Genomic DNA, 23814 nt, shown 5'->3' with positions numbered 1-23814 from the left:
TCAACATAGGATATATTTCTATATTAAAAAAAGATGTAAGCAGAATTTTAATTTGATAAGCTTCTCCATCACTTCTCTTACGAGAAGAAGTAACAAAACAACGTGATTTTTCTTTGTAGAAATACAAAAATATATTTTCAATGAAAAAAAAGGAAAAATATAACTTACATACTGTGCCGACCCCACGTAAAATGTGGGAAAAGTTAACGACAAATCAGAAGGCAGTTACGATATCCTTTAAGTTTAGCTAATGGAAAATTGACGTAACCAGCCATAAGACGAGAACTTTGCACAACCCGCGCTCTAAGCGGGTGCAAAATTTTATACCTATGCCCTGCATTCAGCAAATAGCTTCGAGCTGCTTTAGTTTGCGCTCTATAATTTAAAGCCGCTTTAGTACGCCTTCCTGTAATATTGAAGGTGTCTAAAAATTACGTATTTTGTTTACGGTATAAATTTTCCAATTTGTTTTATTTTTTCTTTTTTATATTTTATATATTTCTTTAAATAGGAATAGAAAACGGTATGTTAAGATTGTTTGGTCATGTGGAGAGGATGAGTGAAAGCAGGTTGACTAAGCAGATATACAAAGAGAGTGTGGAGGGAAAGATCGGAGTGGGAAGACCTAGACGAACGTATCTTGATCAAATTAAGGACGTCCTGGTAAAGGGTCAGGTCAAGAGTACCTGAAACCGCCGAGTGTGGATGAAGCGAAGGAAGTATGCAGAGATCGTGGCAAGTGGAAAGATGTAGTCTCTGCCTACCCCTCCGGGAAAGAGGCGTGATTTTATGTTATGTTTTTTTTTAAATATTATATACATTTAAAAATTCCAACGACATCCTGATCTTACGTGAAATACTACACTTCACAAAGATTTACACGTTGTCCTTCTGTGCCGGTTTATAAGTGTACACAACGATGTGTACAAGGTGTAACTGTGTACACATGATATATCTGTCCCCATCGATCTCCATAACTCTGCCGACTGACGCAGAAACCGCATCGGTTCAAATGCAGCCTTCAGGTGACACTCATACCCACAGACATCAGAAAATTCCATGAAGTCGTATATATAAACCTATATCATCCGAGAGTACGTTCAATTAAACTTCATTTTAAATATTGCAAATGCGTATCTGCGTATATTGAAGAAAAAAATACAATTAGCTGAATCTAGAATCTGGCTCACAAAGGATCTGAGGAGTAAAACGACCGCAATATTATACCGTAGCTTCTTTTTGGCAGCACGAATTCAGTGAAATACCCAATTAGTCATATACAACTTTTAAGAAGAAGAAGAATATTATCAAATATTCTGACACCACTGACATTACTTATGGAATAGCTACAGTTCCCCAAAGGTAAAATAGCCTGGAATATTCAATTCAAGTAATCTGTCCAACGCTTTTAAAAACTCCGCTTTTAAATGCTTAATGTTCTCCTTAACTTAAGCTTCGATTATCTTAAACTTTATCTATTCAAAATTATAATCTGAGGAGTAAAACGACCGCAATATTATACCGTAGCTTCTTTTTGGCAGCACTAATTCAATGAAATACCCAATTAGTCATATACAACTTTTAAGAAGAAAAAGAATATTATCAAATATTCTGACACCACTGACATTACTTATGGAATAGCTACAGTTCCCCAAAGCACTAAGTTCAGCCAGTAAATCATGGAATACAATGGTAAAAGACAATGGACTTAACTCATCATAATCGATGAACACTTGTTAACGGAATTCTTATAGAGCAGAATCAATTTACAAGGGCAAACTCGAGGAGGCAAAGAGCATGAGTATATTGTGGGTAATTAAGGCAGATGTGCAGTAGTAGTGGTGTGGGCGTAGCTGTCCCGGGTCCAGAGTTCGGTCCGGGACGCCTGCCCTCCGGCGACGCGACGCCACACTGAAGCTACGCCCGCCGGCCGCCGCACGTCTGCATCTGTTACTAGACGTACGTAAACAATTTTTCTATTTTCGTTCTCCTTATGAATATGTGGCCAGAAACCGATTGTGTGGTTTGTGAAACAAGCTGTGTTTACAACAGAATACAGTGAAATTCTTTTCAAGCGCATTCTGAAATGTACAACTTAAATTACTGTTGAAAATTTCACAAAAACAAACGTATTTTGACAGTCTTCATGTAAAGCGGGAAACTACATCGGCGCGACATTTAAAGGGTAATTTATTCTATGTTTTAGCTTAAAGTCACATTAATTTGTTCATTGGTCTACATATTTTAAGCTTTATTTTTAGAAATATTTACAGAAATGTCTTTCATTAGATATTGATAATAAGTACATACTCGTATGGAACAAAAGGTGTAGTAGAGTAAAATAAGATACAAAATATAAAAAACTGTCTGAATATTATTTTTAGGTACACTGCTTTTATTTAATCTTTCGAAATTTCATTTAGCTTGAAATAATAATTCATGTCGTTTCTGTGAAATAATAAACAGATATTAGGTATGAGGCTATCAGAAATAATTTAAATGTAGGTACAGTAGTTTAGTGGTAAAGTACTGGTATGTATCTAAGTACACAAAAGAGACACATTGTTATAAAACGTTAAAGCTGCATACACCTTGTTCTCGAGTGAATATTGAGCATTTGGTTATGGTCCAACATTTTGCTAAATTTAACTGTTTTTTGTCGCTCGGCATTGGCTTCATTTCGAATTTCTTTTTTTTTTTCATTCCTTCTTGGTTTTAGTGCTAAGAGACCAAAATATTTTTAGTACCTAGTTGTCTTGAAATAATTTTCTGAAACTCGAGATACAATAGGATTGCTTTATCGTCAAACTTATCGTTAGAATAATTTAAAAGAACTTACTTTGAATTATGTTCTTTTATTATACAAACGTGAATGCTAATTTCATCCTTTCAAAAGAATTGATTAGTAATGTACCACAGAACGGTAAAAAATAATTGCCTGCGTCATCGCTGACCTAAGAATGAGGGGTCCATCTATCATGACGATCCAGTAGTGGAAAAGTCAGGAATGACTCTCGCCCGATCCAGTGGTCAGATCTTAAAACCTAATCCAGCTTAGATCATGATTAAACATTAATTTTTTTGAATGCAAGTTTCCTTCCCATGTTTCTCTCGCGTTTAGAGCAGAGTCTAGCAATGTCTTAGCATTAAGTTTTACCTAATTTCAATCAGATTGTCTCCAATAATTGTTCTGGCATTAGTCGCGATTACATTCACCTCTTTGTAGAGGAGCCCGGATGTGCTTTTTTGACCATGACCTAGGATTGGGTGTCTCTTATAATTGGTACCTATCAAGTAAAATAGCCTGGGATATTCAATTCAACTAATCTGTCGAACGCTTTTAAAAACTCCGCTTTTAAATGCTTAATATTCTCCATAACTTAAGCTTCGATTATCTTAAACTTTATCTATTCAAAATTATAAAAAGACGTTCAGTACCTTAACAGTGGCTTTCCGCGGGAAACAAATGAACTTACATTGTCATTTAGTACTAGACAGTAAAAAGACTATATTCTTGGCAGAGGCTTCCTTAAACATCGTAGGTATCACAGGATTCAAATAAGGTAAGACTTGTAAGACCCCTAGTTCATACACTATTTAGTGGTGCGGTTCGCGGGAGGGGAGGGTCTTACGATGGGTCACATCCTGATCAGCGCCGCTTGGTACTCGAAACCGCGCGACACACCAACAACAATATCTCAAAATATTTATAGTGCAGAAAGAGGAACTCATAAAACAAAATCTAGTTATTTGAAAGTTCGAAAGTACGAAGCTATGTACAATAGCAATTTGTAAATTTTGATTAGCCAATCAATGTGTATAGGAAACATGGCAATTTGTGTTTGTAGAAGTTTAGGATCGATAACATCGAAAAAGTTTCGTGGCACTTTCAAAGTACGAATAAGAATCTTTTCAGTCATGTTTCATTTTTTACTTGTAATTCACATTATATTAAATTGACGCTATTAGGTTTAAAGATATTTATTTGACTCACAAAGCATTAAATTCACTTACAATGAGCCTTAATCTAATACAAAATAATAGTTAACAAGTAACGCGTTCGCGTTATTAATATGTTGATTTGAGATTCCTGAAATTGTGCAAATGGTAAATATTTCTTTTCTTTCGATTTCTGTAATCCAGTCTCTATTTAATATGTTTGATTATTTTTCTGTTGTCTTGTTGTTCTGTGGTAGATGCAATCACGCCGACGCTCCGCCCTCGCGCATCACATCCACTCAAATTACTTTCAGTTAACAGCTTGTTACCACCATCCACATAATGACGATCACTATAAGGTGCCTTTGAACGCGTATACATTTACACGATGAATGAAACTTGAACTTAGCTAAGATACGGCATGTAACTTAATTCTGATCAGATTTTCAAATACCTACCATTTACAAATTGGGTGATTTTCGACCAGCCGAAGATAACGCTGTATTACTGAATTCTTTACGTGTATCGTTTCAATCCACGTGTAAGCTATGGCAGAAGCCTTATTTAGTATTTGTTTGGGAATTTTACTTGTATTAATTCTTTTATATTTTTTTTTTATTGAAAACTTACAGGCTTATAACATAAAAGAAGTGAGATCATACCGAGGAACACCACGGTCAGAAAGACAGATTTCCATCGACAAAAAATTTAGTTCCTACTTGTATAATGACTATTTAGATCCAATTTTAGATCAACTTTGCACAGTTTAGCTAATTATTTTCTAAAAAATGTACTCGAGTTAAGTTTAAAATTTCCATTTTTTAATTGCTTGCCAACGGCTATTTTAAGAGAATAGGTAGGTATGTAAAATACTTGGACTTCACCTGAATATTTGTATTGACATCTTGGCACCCGAAACAAACGCGTTGCTTTTCCAATGAGCGATAAACCCCATTTTATCTTTACGCTATTTAACTGCCATTGGCAAATACCGTGGTTTATGTCGTGGTTCAAATATCACTGAATACAGTTTATCAAAATGAGAAGCTGTTTTTTTCTCATCATTTTAGTATAAACGTAGTTTCGTTTTCATTTCAAAAGATATAATAAATTGTTCATAATAAAAAATACAATAAAATCCAATATTACAGTTAAACTGAAAACAATTTTTTGCTATTTATAACTCTTCTTAAACCAAACAACCAATTTTAACCGTAGATATCTATAATCAATTCCCTTCTTTGGAATACTAGGATGAAAATTTCTCCACACAGCTAAAACATACGTTCGTAAGTTCTTGTGTTTGATTTGAATTCAAGTTGAGTTCGGAAAAATAAACATTATGTCCTCAAATAATGATATTTGTTTCAGAGATTTGCTGCCATGAGCGGAAAGGCTTCGCCGCAGTAAGTAGTCTAGTATTATAACTATATATTGTTGTATTTTTTTTTTAATTAAATATAATAATAAATTATAATTGTATTTTTAGTCATAACACAATAAAATCATGAGTCAATTTTATATAATACTTTAGTCACCGAAACTTAGATATTGAATCTTCACAGGTACAGCCAAATTTTGTTGGGTAACTTGGGTGGGTATTCTTACATATAGGTACAAATTGTATTTAGTAATCATAAAATTATAAAGGTAGAAAGTATATTATGTTAGAAAGTAAAGTTGGAAATCTGAAGCATTTTAGACGGAGAAGTATATTTAGCTTTTAGGTCAAATGGAGAAGTTCCGTAGATTTCTTGTTTCATATGAAAATCAAAGCAAAATTAAAGAAAACAAGAAATAAAAAAAATGGGACTAATTTTAATTTGTGAAAATTCACCGTGTGACGTCACGCGTTCACAGTAAAACAGTTTGGTCGGCATACTCGTGTGTTCGGTTTTGATTTTATTTAATATCTAAGAAAATATAATAAATTTTAATATAAGAAGAGCATTGTTGATGTCACCGAACTTCTCCATTACTGTCAACAGGGGCGGCTCAAGCAGCCCGGAAAACAAGCCGCTCGCCAGCCCCAGGTAAGAGATACTTATTTAAATTAATTGAGGATCAGGCCCTTTTATACATACATACAATCATTTATTTAACCCTTACCTGCGTACCCGCAGAGCGAACAATCTTGAACAGTCTGAAAGGCCTCATTCAAGTGGCCCTTTTATCAAGTGAACATATAAATCTGCATAGCAAAAATGGTCCACGTCATTTTTCTTAACTAATGTCCTATAGGCATTACTAATGGACTAAAGTAATTATAAATTGTGTTTTGCCATCAAACATTCACAAGGACAGATGGTCAATGGTGAACTCCGGGTTCTACATCAGAGAGGTCAGGAAGAAACAGAGACTCACGCCAGGAGGAATAAGAAGATTCTAAAGTAGAAATAGGGTGTCTAAAATCATTTCAATTAAATCTTATCAGAAGATGTCCATAGTTTTAATTTTTGGATTTAATCAATACTTAACGTGGAAAGTAGATGTTTATGTGTGTGGTGACTAATGTAACTATTTATTTTCGCCAGTCTAACAATTAGCATAAATAATCCTCTATTTCTGTCCTTAGGGCCGGTGCAAACGATGACTATGATCCTCATGAGCATAGGCAGACGGAAAATCCGACGAAGTAAGCATCAATATATTTTTTTATTATTACATTAATAAAATATTTTTATCTCTAAAAGTATTGATTATTAAAATATTATTCGATGCCAGTCAAAATGAAATTCCTAATAGGTATCGGTACTTTCGAGTTCATTGATCAGTCTGGCCTTTTATCTTTTATATCGAATTCCGGGTAAATCAAAAAAGGAGCTTTTTGTTACTTATTCGTATTTTAATCAGTTGACAAAACACTTATCCAATCGATTTGTAATGCAAGTAATATGATATTTATGTGATCGGTATTTGTCAGCAATGTGGAGTCGCTGATCCATTTGCTGAAGTGCAGCTTGGGTACTGGCATCCTGGCCATGCCACAAGCCTTCGCCAACTCGGGACTTATCACGGGGATAATCGCGACGGTGATCGTAGGCGCCATTATCACGCACTGTCTGAGAATTCTTGTAAGTTTACATGGATACTATAACACCATAAAGGGATAGGGTTTAATATATAGAGATAAAGTAGAAATAAATTTGTAGTTTTATTTACCTTTTTTGTATTTTTGGAACAAATAAGTCGTAAAAGCAGTTTGATTAACTTTTAAAAGTTTTTGTTCACTTGGTCATTCAAACGCATAATAAGAGACCACGGAAATAGACATGGCTTATTATTGGTGATGAAATCTAAAGGCAAATTGGGGCAAGTCGCTTTACAAGAAAGAATAACAAACATCACCACAGGGGAAAGCTTATTTATGAAAGTTTATTTAATTCGCAGATCAGGTCGCAGTACTGGGTATGCAAACAGAAGCGAGTGCCACTGCTGACGTACCCGGAGTCTATGAGGGGCTCCCTGGTCGCCGGCCCGCCCTTCATGCACAAGCTGGCCAAACCTTCTGCAGCCACAGTTGACACCTTCCTTGTTGTGTACCAACTCGGCGTCTGCTGCGTCTACATCGTCTTCATAGCTGGCAACATTAAGAAGGTGGCTATCTTCCTTTGTAGCCCCGTCTTTAGTACATATTTCTTTTTTTTTATCATGTTTCTTTGCACAAACTGACCATACCTTCCGCAGCTACACTCGACATTTTACACACAAAACCTGCATTAAGTATACAACATCTGTCCCGCAATCTGTATTAAAACAATTTTGCTCTAACATGACAAGGATTATATCGATTCCGGTGCGTATGCGCTCAATTGGCGCTTCGCTGGGCACGTGACTCCTACACAACGTGTAACTTGCGAGACACGTGAGGGACAAGGCTTTAACGATGCGCTTAATACGCTTTGACAGCATAGATTGGCTGTGCCTACAGAAAATAATAAACCCACACACTAGTATGCCAATGCAGTCGCATCTACCCATGTTGATTCTCAATAAAAGAACTATTTCAATCATGCTATCACATTAAAAAGGATTATGCTATGGAAGTTACATTTCTGTGAGAAATTGTGGGTAAACTTATACATGATATATCAGTAATTTTAAAATGCTTATTAATTAATTTGTAAATGTAGACATAAGTAGGTACTTATTTTGGTACGAATACACACCTGAATAGCAAGAAAACAGACTACATTGTATTTGAAAGTACTTGACAAAGTTATGATATGTAAACAAAAGAATCGAAATAAAATAAGTGGTTTTGAACACGTTTTTATGCAGATACTTACTAACACGAGGACATCTTTGTAAATCTGAAATGTTCGCTGATAACAAAATACTTCTATTTTTGTAATATAATATTTCTTTCCTGTTTACTTTTTCATTGCTAATGTCAGACTTTCTTATAGTAGGTAGCTTTGGAAGCCAAAATAAGTCCGTTATCATGCACACTTATTATAATGTACCTAGATTTCATAATTTAAGCAGAAAATCTTGTGCTAGGTGTTGTGTGGTTCCCAGCACTTTAGAATAGGACCACTCGCTATTTTTCCTAATGGCTAATAAACTTGGGATTGTTTTTGTAGGCGATGGTCTAAGCAACCTATCACTATTTGAATTTCAATTCCATCATTAAGCTCCACAGCTAAACATGGCCTTTCTGCCTTTTCAAGACTGTAGGCTCTGTCTACCCCTCAAGGAATATAGCAGGGATAATATGTTTGTAGAAAATCTAGGGATTCACACTCGTGTTTCGTAATCAGCGACGGAGCCACGTGAATTCGTAAACAATATATTTATCAAATAACTTTCCAGTTACATTAAATTGATTTACTAATGTAACTAGTTTGCGGTGACCATAAATAATATTAGACTTAGACAGTACAACTGTATCACATCAGACTCAGTATATTTTACTTGGCCTTTGACAGTCCAGTTTCTATACATTGATGTGATCATAAATGTGTGTCGTAATCGGGAATGTTGGACTCTGGGATGAGAGATCGCGGCGCGAGCGAATACATTAATATCAATCAAGAGTTGACGCCGGCTTGTTAATTCATTCTTGGGAATATCGACACTTTAAGCATTAGAGTCAGTACATTATAATAAATCTAAGTTATGTGGCACGACTGACCTATTATCATTCGCGAGATCGTCTTTGAAAGAAAATGATAAATTCTCAATATCCGTACATAAAAGATATAAAATTGTTACTGAGCGATGGCAGTACTTGAATTATGAATGTAATTGCCAATAATCGTTATGGGGAATCCATGTAATTAGAGTTTCTGTCTGTGTGTCTGTATGTTTGCACTCGCATAACGAATATGCGGTTTTCTCTGATCCAATTCATTTCATTCATTATAATCTATATGTCATGTTCGAGGTTCGAACCCGTTGCCTCTAGCTTTCTTGCCAAAACCTGAACCACAAAACTGTTAATAATACTTACATAATATTGTTTTGTCCACAGCTTGTGGACCCGTTTAAGGAGATGCGTATCGAACTGCACATGCTGTTCATTCTTATCCCGCTGGTGGCTTTCAACCTAATACCAAGTCTGAAGATGTTGTCGCCTTTCTCGCTCCTCGCCAATGTCCTCACGGTGATCGGATTGGGCATCATCGTTTACTACGTGACGTCAGACCAGAAGACTGACGAGCCAATAGACCTGTGGGGCTCGCCGAAGACCTTTCCTCTCTTCTTCGGGACAGTATTGTTCGCGCTCACTGCAGTAGGAGTTGTAAGTTGAAACTTTGTATAATAGCTAAAATTTCTTTCTAAAACTTAATTTTCAGGCAATCTATAAGTTTATGTTCGTGAAACATAAAGAGACACGTTTGCAAAGTTTTGCTAATATTTAATTGCTTTAATTATATCAAAATTCAGAAACTCATTCTTATTTATTTAGGAATTTTTGTTTTTATTGCTACGGCTCGTTTTAGGCTATGACATTATGTAACAAATGTGAATTATGTAAGTATTCTTGTCTGCCTAATTACGAACACAAATTAGGTTACAAATGCGAATGTATTTAATTTAGTATAAGAATAACTTATATCTGTGCGTGTGTTTATGTGATATATTATCTAGTAATTGTAATATTAAGCGAAGCGAATTTATTGGTTTCGAAATTTTATGCTTTATTCGTGAACCTGCGTGTTGGGGATCTTCCCATGGTGTTTAATTAATACTGAGGAATATTTAATAATCATTAATTACAAATATTAATATAAGTAACTGAACCATATGTATCAAATTACTGAAATTTCATAATTTAAAAAAAAATTGGGGCAGATGCAATACAACAGTAGACTGATAATTATGGTCGTATACCCTAGGTATTTAAGGTAGGTATATTCTTGTTCTAAAATAAGGATATAAAAGAGGAACAGCCTGTTTATCTCTTTGTGCACGCTAGTCTCCGGAATTGTGGACGGATATTATTTCAACTGTTTTCTAGTACAGGATTTTGGTAAAGAGTCAACATTCTGTACCTATCTCCTTAGTTTTAAATGTTTATAAAGGTTGAACAACGTATTAACACATCTAGGTAGTTGATTTTTATCAACCACAAAAATAAAATAAATTATTTACTAGCTGTGCCCGCAACTTCATCCGCGTGGAAAAGTTATTTTGGGCATCATTGAAGCCCTCAAGGATGAATAATTTTCCCCGTTTTTTCACATATTCCTCTATTTCTTTGCTCCTTATAGTTGCAGCGTGATGTTATGTATATAGCCTAAAGCCTTCCTCGATAAATGGTCTCTATTCAACCTAAAAACTTTTCAATTCAAACCAGTAGTTCCTGAGATTAGCGCGTTCAAACAAACAAACAAACTCTTCAGCTTTATAATATTAATATAGATAATTTTGGAAGAAAATATTTTGTTGTTGAATATACCTACATTTAATCTCCTACATGTAAACAGTTATACGTCATTTTATACAGTTCAGTTGACTCTTAATTAAACCCAGTCTTGTGTGACACACACTGATAAAGTTCACTCCAATAATCTTAAGCATGGCTGTAATATTTTGTATAAAACCAATACATTGTCACTCTTAATTTGGTCCACTCAATGACTATTTTATTACAGGTAGTAGCAATAGAGAACAACATGAAGACACCCAAGTCCTTTGGATCGAATTTTGGCGTGCTGAACATCGGGATGACCATAATCGTGTTGTTGTACGTGGCTATGGGCGCTATCGGGTACAACTATTGTAGGTCCCAATGCTTGGACTCTATCACGCTTGATTTGCCCGATTCTGGGTAAGTATTGGTCAAAAATAACCTTTATTGATCAATTATACATACACGCTTTTAAACGCAGTACCTACAAAATAATATATGTACATGTTTTGTGTAAATCTCACGGGATCTGTAGTTTTTACCGCGATGAAAGGTATCCTAGATCCTTCTTGAGACTCTTTATTATATGTACTCGAAAATTGGAGATGATTTGTTTAGTATTTGACAAACCATGATTTACATAATCATGGGAACAGTACAAAATCAAATGAAAAAAAATAATGCATCGGCGGTTTCTTCCCATGAAGGTAAAGGACCGCCTGAAGGCAGTACTATGTAAAGAAAATCTAACATCAGGCACTTAGGTAGATTTTTAAATACATTTTTACGTTTGCTTTTCCAGATTGGCAACAAGCGTAGTGATCATGTATACGATAGCGATCTTCATCAGCTACGCACTTCATTGCTACGTGCCCGTGGAGATAGTGTGGCGGGACTACCTGAAGCCACGTCTGCAGAAGAAGGGCGTCCAGAAGTTCTGGCCATACGAATATGGGCTGCGCATCGTGCTCTGCTTGATCACATGTATAAATTAATTTTATACGTTATAAGATTACGCAATCGTAAAATGAAAGATTTCACTCATTTTTCGTTCCGTCCGCGGAATATTCTTGTCTTAGTCACAAACTACATAGGCACTCCTAGACCTCATAGGAGTAAAGGGCAGGCCGTTACTAAAATGACCAGTTTCCTCTTTTATAATATGTTGTTGATCGCATATTGTTGCTCCTGCATTTTTTCGGGTCAGTTGTTTGCTCTACATACCCTAAGGAGATTTCATGGCACCGTTATAGAATCTGCCATTCACCCTGTAAAGACACCTACAGAAATAGATGGGGTGGCATTAAAAACATGGTATAGCCGCGTTCTCTCTTGGATTCGTTATAAAATTATACTTAAATAATTCTGCTATTATTAATTTATTTGAAAACTTGATGTACATATTTCGGTTGATAAATTGAGATTTTGTAATATAATAAGTACGTTCAAGGTTCTAACATTGGCAAGATAAAGGAACACTTAGATTTAGTACACTTAAAACATACTCGATAAGCTCCTCCAATTTATTATTCCAGTAGGTACTTATCACACTTAACCACATTAACTGCACTTTTATGTTTACAGTCGTTTTGGCAGCGGCGGTACCTCGGCTTGGCCTGTTTATATCTCTGTTCGGAGCCCTGTGTCTGTCGGCGCTGGGAATGTGTTTCCCAGCTATGATGGACTTCTGTTGCGGCTGGCCCGACAGGCTGGGGCCCGGACGCATCATCATGTACAAAGATATCCTCTTATTCATCATCGGACTTATTGGGTTGGTGGCTGGCACGTACGTCGCGCTAGTTGGCATAGTAAAATCGTTCACTGACTAACTCGCCGTGAGCAGATCAATGCGTGGTCAGGGTACGCCTCAACGCCACTCATGCTTGCCTAGACATCTGTACGCATTTCTTTTCGAACTATTGTAGAAATATAGCAGCGTATAGATGTTTTTCACATGACCTAATTGCAAATAAATTTAAGTAGAGGACCTGGGTACACAACTAGAATAAAATAGATTTTAAAAGGGAATTGGCGATAGTTATTAATGCGTCATTGCTTCTCTACAAGCGCCTTTTTTAATCCATGAATTACATATTTTGATTTGCTTGGCGAGTTTCAAGATTTACAAATAAAAAGTGTTATTAGAGTGTAGCAAATTTAAGTCAAGGTGCGCATTTGCTGCATAAAATAATGAAAAGATTACCATTTACCATCATAACCACGTTAGGCGTGTATTATACATACATAAACTGCTCACAGCCCGAAAGGGATGAATTAAAGGTAAAGGTTATCGCTCGAGTGTATGTAAGTGGTTCATAAATTACAAACCGTTTTCAAAACATTTTGTATTAGAACTTTTCAAAGTGGTTTCATATCTGCGTTGTGCCAGCAACGCGCCTTCGTTTGATGCAATTGTGATATCTATAATACATTATTAACAATTAATCTTTGGTATTTGTAAAATCTTGGTACAAAATGGCGCCTACTGGCCCATCCGCGGCCGGACCAACGCTGCAGACATTCCTTGAGAATATTGTTGTTGACGTCAATTGTGTTAGTTTATAATAAATATTTTTTTTGTTATTGTTATTTCTGCTACTAGGTACTTTGATTAGAGCAATATTGTGTTGTATTACATATTTTATATTCCATGGTTAGTTTTATTTTACAACTCTACCCCAGCAAATTTTGAAGTTTAAAGGCGTATTGGTTGATGGTAATTAAAAGGGCCTAGTTTTATTGTACTCTTAGGTTTTGTTGGCATAAAAATGCTCATTTATTTTTATATTACAATTTTAAGTTGTTTTAAAATATAGATAGCTAAAAGGCGGAATAACGATTCTGCAATATATAACCTTACCAAGTATGTTTTTTGAAATGTTTCGTCCTTGAGTTTCGCCTCTTTCTAATAATCTATCCCATTTTTATAAACAAGTAAAATAACATCTATATCAACATTAGCCCTGTCTTTGTTACATTTAATTACTTTGAGGTTTAATGTTTATCCGAAACAATGGATCGTTTTCTATTTAGGAGTAATACCCCGTGGTCAATCGTCAGGACCACGGGTACTTCATATCGGTAGAGCAAAACAAGCCTCCGACCTAGACTTCGTAAGTAGCTCTTAACAGCAAATAATTCAGCCATCGCTGTCAATGCGAAAACAATATGGGTTGGACGGCGGATGGGTTGGGTAATGAAAACTGCAGAATGTGTGCAAGGTAATATTACCACGATTTATTACATAAACACCGATCGAGAAATGTATATCAGCGGTCGAGATGCCTACGAGAGGCCAGAGTCGGGCTGCTGGGCAGCGCGGAATCCTTAAGTACCTACAGGCGTCACGACTACAGGCGACCACATAAAAAAAAAACTAAACATAAATACAACAATTAACGTTTATTTCAATCCATAGAACCATATAAATTAAAATCAAACAAAATACTACTGGTACATGTAAATCAATATGGTTTTATGTTGTTGCAGTAAAGGTGTCGGTAGTATAAATAAGTAATAAATAAGGAGTTCGGGAGGTGCGAGCAGGCCGGAGTCTGCGCGAACATGCGCCAGCGACTACAGTCGACTCCTGCTTATCACGATCTCTTAATATATAACATTACAATATTATACCCATGCGCCGTGTTACATCTTCAAGAGAACAATTACATATAGCATCGTATGTATAGGTACCATTTTACATTATATTGTGTAATTTATGTATATTACTTTAACAAACAAGGAGGATATCAAATGTTCCGTTAACATTAAATTTATTACATATAATATCGTTTGATATGAAACAGTGCATTTCAAAGTCAACCTTCACACCTTCGTAGAATCCCTCACATGTAAACCTTTATAGAAAAACATTTTATTGTTCTCGCTTTGTATCCATAAAATACTTTCAAATGCAACAACTTCTTAGTCTTAGTTTATAAACATTATTTTTTCAATTCATTAAACATTCAATTGACTCATTTATCAACGACAAAAACCTACAAAAATATATTATAACAATAGCACGAGTCAGAGTGCGGAGGAAACGTCCAGGGACGTATTCAGTGCGCGGACGCAGACGCGTCGAGTGGGCGAGGCGGCGTCCGCGGTGGCTACTACCGGCTCTTACCCATATCGACACAATTACGCGAGTCTCGACACAAGTATAACTAAAAAAAATAATATAAACTTTCAAAAACGTTAACAACTACAGCCATAACAAAAATATACTAATAACGACTACGCTACGGAATCTACGCGACTACGCGAAACTATTTACTAAGTAAATTTGAAACGAAACTAGTGTTCGCTCACTACTGAATCGACAGAGGGGGGTGCGGAACGCACCGTCGGGTCTAATCTCATACGGAGTAGTCCTACGAAGCGAGCTAAGGACCGGACGGACGCTCGGCCCTATTAAAACTACCTATATACAGACGCAGCCACTACACTTGCGATGCGTACGCGAGACGCGAGCCACTTGAGCAAACTTGCCGGTGCCGGTATCGATATAAATATTCAACAACATTAACTTATACAGTATTCCGCACTCGGTTGGACGGTCGCCGCGGCGCCATGGCGACGCGACGACGACGCGACGACGACGCCTAGCTCGGGACGGGACACCACTATCACCCTCAAAATAACAATTTTCCAATAAATTTGGTCCATACGTCGTTGACTAACCCTGTTGAGTGTCGAACCGGGTCCGATGGAGGAATTAGAGACGACGACAGATCAGAACTCGAGCGGAACTTTGGTTAAGATTCACCTATTAAACTAAGTATAAACTTACGGTAACTGCAATATCTTTAATCCTATAGTACAGAAACGGCGCCGCGCGAACGCACCGTCTAGCCGGATGATCGCGTCGCATCCGCAACTTCATTCAGTATTCTAATCAATATAGTTACATCACGTCAAAATAAAATTTACAATCGGTTGCGACGAGAGCACGCGGTCAGGGAGGCGCCTGCGTGGACGCCGAGTCCCGCGTTCAGGTAGCGTGAACATAACGAGTGGGACACGCGACGCGCGTCGGAAGGTACGAGCGACACTTAAAACGAAACAACAGTAACATGTCAGGCGACAGAGAGGGAGTGGGGCCGGCTGCGGCGGCGGCGGCGAGCAGGGCGCCGGCGGCCGCGACCTGAAATACGAACAAGAAAATATTAGGTGTATTGGTACATATTTCATCGTAAATTTATTCATTATCTGCGAGTGGGTTCTGACAGGTAGCATAATTTTAAGTACCGCAGTATAAGAATTTGAAAGTGTTGATTATTAGAAGATCTTCACCTTCCTCTGCTTTACTTTGTCTGGAAATCATCCTCGTAATATTATGGGTAAATACAATACTTACATGTCGTGCGGCGTGTTTGTGCTACGCGGGGGGAGGGCCGTTTATACGTCCGCGAATTTGGACAGCTTCTCACGCAGGATGTGATTTTCTTTCTTCAGTAGCTCCACCTCTTGCCGCAGTCCCATATTCTAAAAATTTACATACTCAATTTATATTACAAAAGCCTATAAAAAGTCGGAATGATAAAGTGGGTTTAATACTTAAGGTAGATAATAATTACATAATAGATAGGTACATAATTTATTAATTTAATATTTTATTAAATTACCCTTGATATTTAATGACCAGTCTTACATACATTAGATATTGTGTTATTGTCATTCAAAGTAAATAGTAGAAAAACTGTGTTTAATAGAAATGCCAATTTTTTTTATACTAAGGTATTTGAGCTTGCGAGTCATACATCTCGCCTTGTTTGCAGGCAGATTAAGTTCAAACGGATTTAAATTTTTTAATGTCTGGTAGAAAATACAGAGTGCTTCTCTTTCTGTGCACATTTTAAAAGTCAATCAAGCGAATTTAACTTATAACGAGGGGTTAGCAACTATTACTATCTTAATATCTTCATACAGTCAAACGTGGCCTTTCAGGTCTTTTCATGACTTGTTTGTGTCTTCCTCGTAAGGGAATTGATTATATAGTATATGTATGTACGTTCCTCTAGGCGGTCCCACAAGTACAAAACTCCACTTACCTCCTTCTCGAGGTAGCCAGCTCTGAGCGCGATCTGGTTCTCCTTCATGCGCCTCGCGTCCCTCGACCGCTTGGCGGCCATGTTGTTCTTCCGCCGGCGCGCCCAGTATTTGTCGTCCTTGAGGTCATCGGGCACGAACTGCCGACGGCGACGATAGGTTAGCACGCCGCGGGACACACTCAAACCACCCTTCACCCACCAGTAACGGGTTACGTCAACTGTGCTACCTCACCCCGGGCCCGCGTACAATTGATTGGTCATATTGTAGTTTTACTCAACAGAGTTATGAGAGACTTTCTTGGTATAAATAACACCAGAATTAAATATTACTTTTTGAGATATGATGTTAATAGGTCTCAGAATAGTAAGCTATAGGGCTAGTTACAAGAGACTTTTTTTGTTACCTTGGTATGACGGATTGTTAAGATGAAATCGCTTGTACGCGAGCTTTGCTGTGTCCATTATTGTGTGAGCTTACAAGAGATTCACAGCACTAATATTTATCTTCTAAACAAATTTTTCATGGGAGTTGCATAAGCTTTGAAGTTTTATAAGAAAAATATACTTAAATCGAAAAATTATCGTAGCATGCTACTAGCAAGTTCGTAGGCACACACGTAGGTAGTTCGTAGTAGTGCTACGAATCTCATATTTAACTCGAATATTTTATGTACAAAATCCCTATTGAATACTATCACTAGGTATATATGTACATAAGTATTTTAAGAGCAAGTATAAGTCTTCATTATTTAAATTTTAAAAAATATTGGTTTTCCCTTTTACTATCAGAGCAGTGTAAGATGCAAGTTCGAATGTGTAATTTGATGATAAATATTAATGATTAATTAATTTTATCTGATGCAATGAACAGATGTAATAAATAAAATGTTCCAATCAGATTTTGAATCATATGTTGAATAAAGCTGTGTTATATGTGTATCGGTGTTACGAGTAAGTGTTTGAAATTGAATGATGTGTTTTTTAACACTTTTTCTTCGCCTACTGTAAAACTGATGTCAATAAATTAAATTTGCATTTTCTGTATTGATTTTTTTGATCAAACATTACTTTAAACGATTTGGCAAGGTCATGCAATAATGAGGAAGCTAATTCGTCATTCAATGTCTCGAAAAGCTATTAGTTGTTCGAAAGGAAAACAAAGAAGGGTGAAGTTAAATATAAAACATAGTGGAAATATTTAAATACAAAAAATATACTTTCATCAATCCATATTTATCTGTGTGGTTGCAGATCATAATAATGTAATAATATTTGTTAAAGCCATTTTACAGTCGTGAGACATACGGTCCTCCTCGATGGAAGTGGTTACCGCAGCCAGAAAATGCGACCAAATCTCGGAGTCACAAAAACGTTGCCGGTCCTAAAAAAATCTTTAACAACTATTTCATTAATTGGTAATTGATAAATATTTACAAATCATAATTTGTTTTAAATAAAAACTATACAAAAAGTAACAAGTATTCATTTGATCATATCTATGAATAGTTTCGCGACAAAAGTGAGCAAAAAATATAGGCTTCATACTTGTTGCTGCTTATAATACAAAGCATTGTTCCTTCGATATAATGAATATTTTCAAGCTAATATTATTCTAGATTTTCTTGTTATGATTACAAAAACGTTCAGATAAAAGAATAGCAGAGTTGTCGAGAGTATATATAGTCATACTTATATGTATTTAACCATAAATAGAAAAGGCTTGGTGAAGGCATGCAAATGTGCTATGCAAAAATATGTTAAAGAAAATCTAACGTTATAAGTATATATAAATGTATTCTCTTAATATAAAAAGAATTTGTCTTGGGTTAGAGCCGTTTTTACGCTTTATTTTATATTTATTTACTAGTTTATCAAAACTCTATGCCCGGTTAGGTAAAGATTATAATTTGAGATTGTGAGTTGTGCTTTTTCCGATTATAAGTGGTACTAGGTCGAGAACAAAATCGCCAAAATCAAGTAGATTTATTTTATTGAAAATGAATATAAATAAATTACAAGCTCGAAAATGACAAAAAAATTAACCAGTCGAGATTTTTTTTTATCGTCTCTCTATTTGTTTTATCTGCGTTATCCACATGAATCTGGCGTTATTATTACGAAAACCTAGTTTTGTTAGTGGTTATTGGTTTTTAGTATATATTTGGTAAAGCGTTAATAAAGCACGTGTAAGATTGAGACCCTGTGAAGTGTTGTGTGTGTGTATGTGTTGTCAACTATCAAAATATCGGTACCACTTTGGAGTCTGTGGCCAAATTTTTGGGCTGATTTTAATGGTATTTAAGTCAGAATGATGCTAGATGGATCTGGGTCATAAAAAATATGATGAATACAAAAGATCTTCAAAGTATTTAAAATATACTTAGTGTCATCACTCCCTCAACCATTAACATTATTTTTAATTCTTTTCTAATTAAACGATTAATAGTTAAATTATCCCCTATTTATGAACTTATGTTAATGTTACGCGTATAAGACTGTATGTATATATGAATGTGAATGTATGTATATATGATGTGTGTGTATATGAATCTATGGTTGTGTACGTGTGGGTATGTAAGAATGTGTGTGTAAGTGCGAACGCCGCCGCTCCCCGCAGGCAGTTCGTGGCATGCCGCTAGGAATGATAGCGCACTAACTTCATTTACCTGTTTCCTGGACTTCTTGATCATGGGCTGCGGCTTCAGTTCCTCATCGGAGAATGCGCGCGTCCGGGGGTCGAAGTCGCGCCCCGACGACGCCATGGAAAATGCTGGAATTTTCATGGTAGCACGTTAACGCATGAAACTGTTTTATTTTAAAAAGCTATTTATTGAAAATAGTAATCAACAAAAACAAAATTACCTATTAAAATCGTTTCCATTAGTGATTGTGCAGAAGGCTAGAGGGTTGGGATGGTATTACGATCTTAAGTGTAGCTGTTCTTTTGTCAAAGGAACATTAAAAAACATGAATTTCATAGGCTTAAACAATTAGTATTTAAACACACAAACAAGGAGGAAGTTCTCAATTTGTGCAATCCAGAGTGCATTATAGGCACGTGCTGTAGAAAGTGAAATAGATGCAAACCTGTTTAATACTAAGCACTGATTAAATATTTAGTTGTCTAGTTCCTTTCCATAGATTGTTTTATGTATTAAGGAACCTACTTAATAATTTTAAAGATGAATTAGAAATAAAGCACCAGAATAGAACAATAGAATGCTACAGGTTACGCAAATGTGCAAAGCATAGAGACAGAAGAAAAAATCTGGAATGTTTATAAATACTTACTAGAGTCTGCGGGTGAGAGCGGTGGGTTGATGGTGTCGGGGCTCATGCAGTCGGAGGGCGACGGGGATCTCTCGCGCTTGGTGACCGGCGGCGGCAGGCCCAGCGCCAGCCCCGCGCCGGCGCCGAACGCCGACCCGCCAAGGTGCGCGCCGCCCAGTGCCTCTCCCGGCATGCCATTTTCCGACAGGAACTCGTCTAGGTCCACGTACTGAAACCACATCAGCGGGTCAAGTGCGGCCAGCAGTACTGAGCCAAGTGGCCGACACTTACAAGGAATGCTCAGCAAATTCAGAATCAATCGCGTTTGCAAAATTCGCTCGCACTTAACAACTAAGACATAAATTAACATCTAGTTTGTAAATAAACGTTAAGGAAATTCGATACAGGGAAGGGCCAGGATTGAGAGTAAAGGGAAAAGCTAGCTACTCTACCACCTAGCGCGGCTCGAAAGCCGAAGAGGCACACACGCAATAGGTAATAAAGTGGCGTTTATTGACTTCTTGTACCTTGAGATCAGGGTCATAGGGCAGCGTCTTTTCCCACAGGTTGGGGCCGAGGAAGGCGGCTTGCGCGTCCCACAGCTCGGTGTCATCTTTCTTGTCCTCTAGAGCGTCCTTACTGTTCACCGACTTGCCTGCAACAAGAAGCGAGCCGTGGTCACTGGCGGCCACGAGGCCGTATCACTACGAACAGGCGGCCGCAGACCTTGCGCGCGGGCCGGCCTACAACCTTTAGTTGCTTCAGTTTTAAAATTGGTGACAAAAGTAGTTTCATAAAATAAAACTTTTTTCTTGTATTTCTTATAATACTTAACAAAAAGAGTAAAAAATAGTCAAACAATTTTAGAAAGCCACCAATTTTAAATACTTTAGGTCTGTAGGTTCCACGAAACGTCGTTGTAGACCAGTTGCGCTAAATGCAACATATGAAACAAATTTTGACGATTTACTATATGAAAGATAAAATTACTATACAGGCATTTCTAGATGTAAGTACCAATTTCAAATAAATGAATTTGCACTCGCATAGCATCACAATATGATATGTAAACATCGACAAAACAGATTCGCCACAGCAAATAAAAACTGATTTAGTAAAATAAAAATATGTGTTCATTTTGGAAATGTACAATGTAAGTGCTTTGTCCATAGAAATCGGTTATTAAGATTTCTGCAGATTTGACGAACATGACCAAACATGAAGACGACGTAACTTCAGCTTGCTTCTATATAGACCGATTAAGAAAATATATTTACCGTTTTAGGTTTTGCGTATAAAATTAAAATGCTACAAACTAATACAAAAAACTAGATCATTGGGTCATCTAATGGAAGCGAATGGTTTTTTAATCCGTACATCGGGTCATAGATAAATGGGTCAGGTCGTCCTTCGAATTTCCAAATAGGATTAAAAAGTATTTTTTTTTCGTTGTAGCCGCAGGTTGATGATGCATGTAGGATTTTCGTTTAAAAATATTTAAAAATAAATCTCGCGCTAAAAATAAGTATTGTAATAGTAGGTAATTATACTTGATTCTTTGTTTTTGTTTGAATTCCCAATTCATAGTTTCATCATTACCAATAAGAGGAAAAGTATATATTTTATAGTTATTTATTAACTAATTACCTTAAGCTTAAACATTTATTTGGTGTTTCTTCTGTATGTGTCAGGTCAGTCATATTATTAAGGTAACATGTCAATTGTCTTTAGCCTACTTCTTTTACATAATTGTGCAAGATTTAGGTCTTTCATGAAAATACGAATGCATTTTGTACAATGTACAATGAAAAATAATATTATAAATTAAACAATTGTCTAATGTCTCATAGTAAATGCACGATCATTATCGGAGGATATTTCTTTTTGTACAGATAGTAAAGTTTTGAATCCATTTGTAACTAACACATGCAAGTGGCCTCTTTGCGAAATGAAATGACGTCTTGTATCTAGAAATAATACATATTTCATTGCAAGAAACTAGCATTTTACATTTTGTTTATCTGTGTTTCATTGACCCTTTCGGCCTTATTTGGACATTCACTAATAGGTATTTGTCTTGTAGAATTAGTTTCCCTTTATTTCTGGTCTTACTTCCTATCAGTGCTTCACTGCCTCGGGAACTAAGTTCTATTTCATTTGTTTCTTCCTTTTGTTTACATTCGTTCTCTAGTTGTAGCGTATTCCCGATGTTATTGTCAACCTTTTTTTGGGGTCCACTAACGAAATGATATAAATATTTTTTCCCTGTCCGCTGCTACCTCAGTCTCAATGGTCTTTATCTCAGATTTATTGTATTGTAACGAAGAACTAAGAACTTTCTGAAATCAAGACGACATCAATGGAATAAATTATTGGTTTGAAACTCTACTGTAAGTACTATCTCGATCATTCTAAACTCGGGATTTTTTTTCAATTCAGATATAAACCGCTCTTACCGTCAAATCGTTCAGTTTCGCTAGATTTTATTATATGTTGTGATTGACGGTAATTATTTAAAACAGGGATATAGCGAAGAACGTGATCATATAGTGACGGGAACATATCGATGTGTTTGTTGATAACGTGTCGAGAGGCGACGAGTCCAAGGCAAGCCGGTGCATTAGCATAGTCGACAATACCACAATACTGTCAGCCGTACAAATTAAACGTCTAGACAATCTCATACAAATCGTGATAGTATAGGAATTGACGATATCTTAAAACATTACTTAGATGTACGGAAATATATGAACAATTAGTATAAAAACTTTTCAGGTACTAATATGACATCTTCTTATAAGAAGTTTTTGTTGTTTTACTTTGTTTAAGCTTCTTATTAAGTTTTGCCTGATATTATATATAAATATAAATTTATTAAAGTTTCCAGAAGAAAGCTTATAAGTCTCAGCGAGTTACAGTGGCGTATATGCTAGCTATTTCTCTGGATGATGGTGTATGGGATATCAAGCATGACCAAACACAAAGGCTTAGTTGTAGCCTCCAAGAATCTTAGACTCAGGGTGTTTCCGGGAATAAACTAAGACCATGATTGTGACTTTAATGAGAAGTGGAGCACGCAATATTTTTGCTATAATACACCGTGTAGAGGAAATATGTAGTATTGGTGAGAATATTGTGAAGCTACTATAGAGTCATCAAAAGCCCCTACGGAACACTGCGATCGTGACAGCCAGGTGCAAAACATCAGCTTGTGACACAATACCGCTCGTGGGAAACACGCGATTGGCTTCCTAGGTAAAAACAGTAGACTACTGTAAAGTAGGCAGGGTGCGAGGAGGGGGCGCGGGGGACGGGGGACCGGGTTGAGGAAGCGGGAAGTAACCTACTTGCTGAGTTACGTGCGCGCCACGCTTTCCTCGCTGTTCCGCGCTCGTGCATACCACGCCACCTGAGGCATTCACACATCACCAGCTATGAGGCGTGCGTGATCGCCCTTTCGGATGAGTCTTTAATCACCTTAACTCATCAGCTTGAACGGTGATACTTGTGGTAAAATTATGCAATATTCAAATGAAAACAATTCCCTCAGCCCTAAAAAAGTATGACTTATGTTCCACCTGGAGATTTACAGCTGTTTCCGTATAAGAGTGAATAAGATTGCAATATAACAAGAATATAGGTCTCATGATATAATGTTACTTCCGGAAGTAAAGCGCGATAGCTCTCGAT

At 36.6% G+C, this 23814-nt stretch overlaps 2 protein-coding genes across 11 annotated transcripts in view; one reads left to right on the top strand and one right to left on the bottom strand.

The window, feature by feature from the left end:
- The first annotated feature begins 1868 nt into the window (after positions 1–1868).
- LOC106133850 (proton-coupled amino acid transporter-like protein CG1139) lies at positions 1869–13409 on the top strand. Of its 2 annotated transcripts, none has more exons than XM_013333694.2 (10): positions 1869–1959; positions 5311–5345; positions 5928–5972; positions 6515–6574; positions 6863–7013; positions 7330–7536; positions 9416–9685; positions 11043–11218; positions 11601–11782; positions 12383–13409. In XM_013333694.2, exons 2-10 carry the CDS (start codon positions 5323–5325, stop codon positions 12625–12627), a joined length of 1359 nt encoding a protein of 452 aa, XP_013189148.1. In that variant the 5' UTR covers positions 1869–1959; positions 5311–5322; the 3' UTR covers positions 12628–13409. The 2 variants fall into 2 exon arrangements, with proteins under 2 accessions (XP_013189148.1, XP_013189149.1); XM_013333695.2 differs by lacking the exon at positions 1869–1959 and adding an exon at positions 2057–2185.
- A 600-nt stretch (positions 13410–14009) lies between these two features.
- LOC106134004 (hepatic leukemia factor) overlaps positions 14010–23814 on the bottom strand; it is an 88334-nt gene continuing 78529 nt past the window's right edge. For 5 of the 9 annotated variants that reach the window (XM_013333936.2, XM_060953530.1, XM_013333938.2 and 2 more), the window contains 6 exons: positions 20652–20779; positions 20146–20353; positions 19512–19624; positions 16855–16992; positions 16161–16288; positions 14010–15947 (listed from right to left, as the gene is read on the bottom strand). In XM_013333936.2, coding sequence (XP_013189390.1) covers positions 16202–16288; positions 16855–16992; positions 19512–19624; positions 20146–20353; positions 20652–20779 — 674 coding nt within the window. In that variant the 3' untranslated portion in view covers positions 14010–15947; positions 16161–16201. The remainder of the gene's footprint in view (positions 15948–16160; positions 16289–16854; positions 16993–19511; positions 19625–20145; positions 20354–20651; positions 20780–23814) is intronic. The other 4 variants (XM_013333937.2, XM_060953531.1, XM_013333939.2 and 1 more) reach the window with 1 other exon arrangement.

Source organism: Amyelois transitella, chromosome Z (genome assembly GCF_032362555.1).
Source record: "Amyelois transitella isolate CPQ chromosome Z, ilAmyTran1.1, whole genome shotgun sequence".
Taxonomy (NCBI): Eukaryota; Metazoa; Arthropoda; class Insecta; order Lepidoptera; family Pyralidae; genus Amyelois; species Amyelois transitella.
Note: the sequence above shows the minus strand (reverse complement) of the source record. Positions and strands in the feature narration are given on the sequence as shown.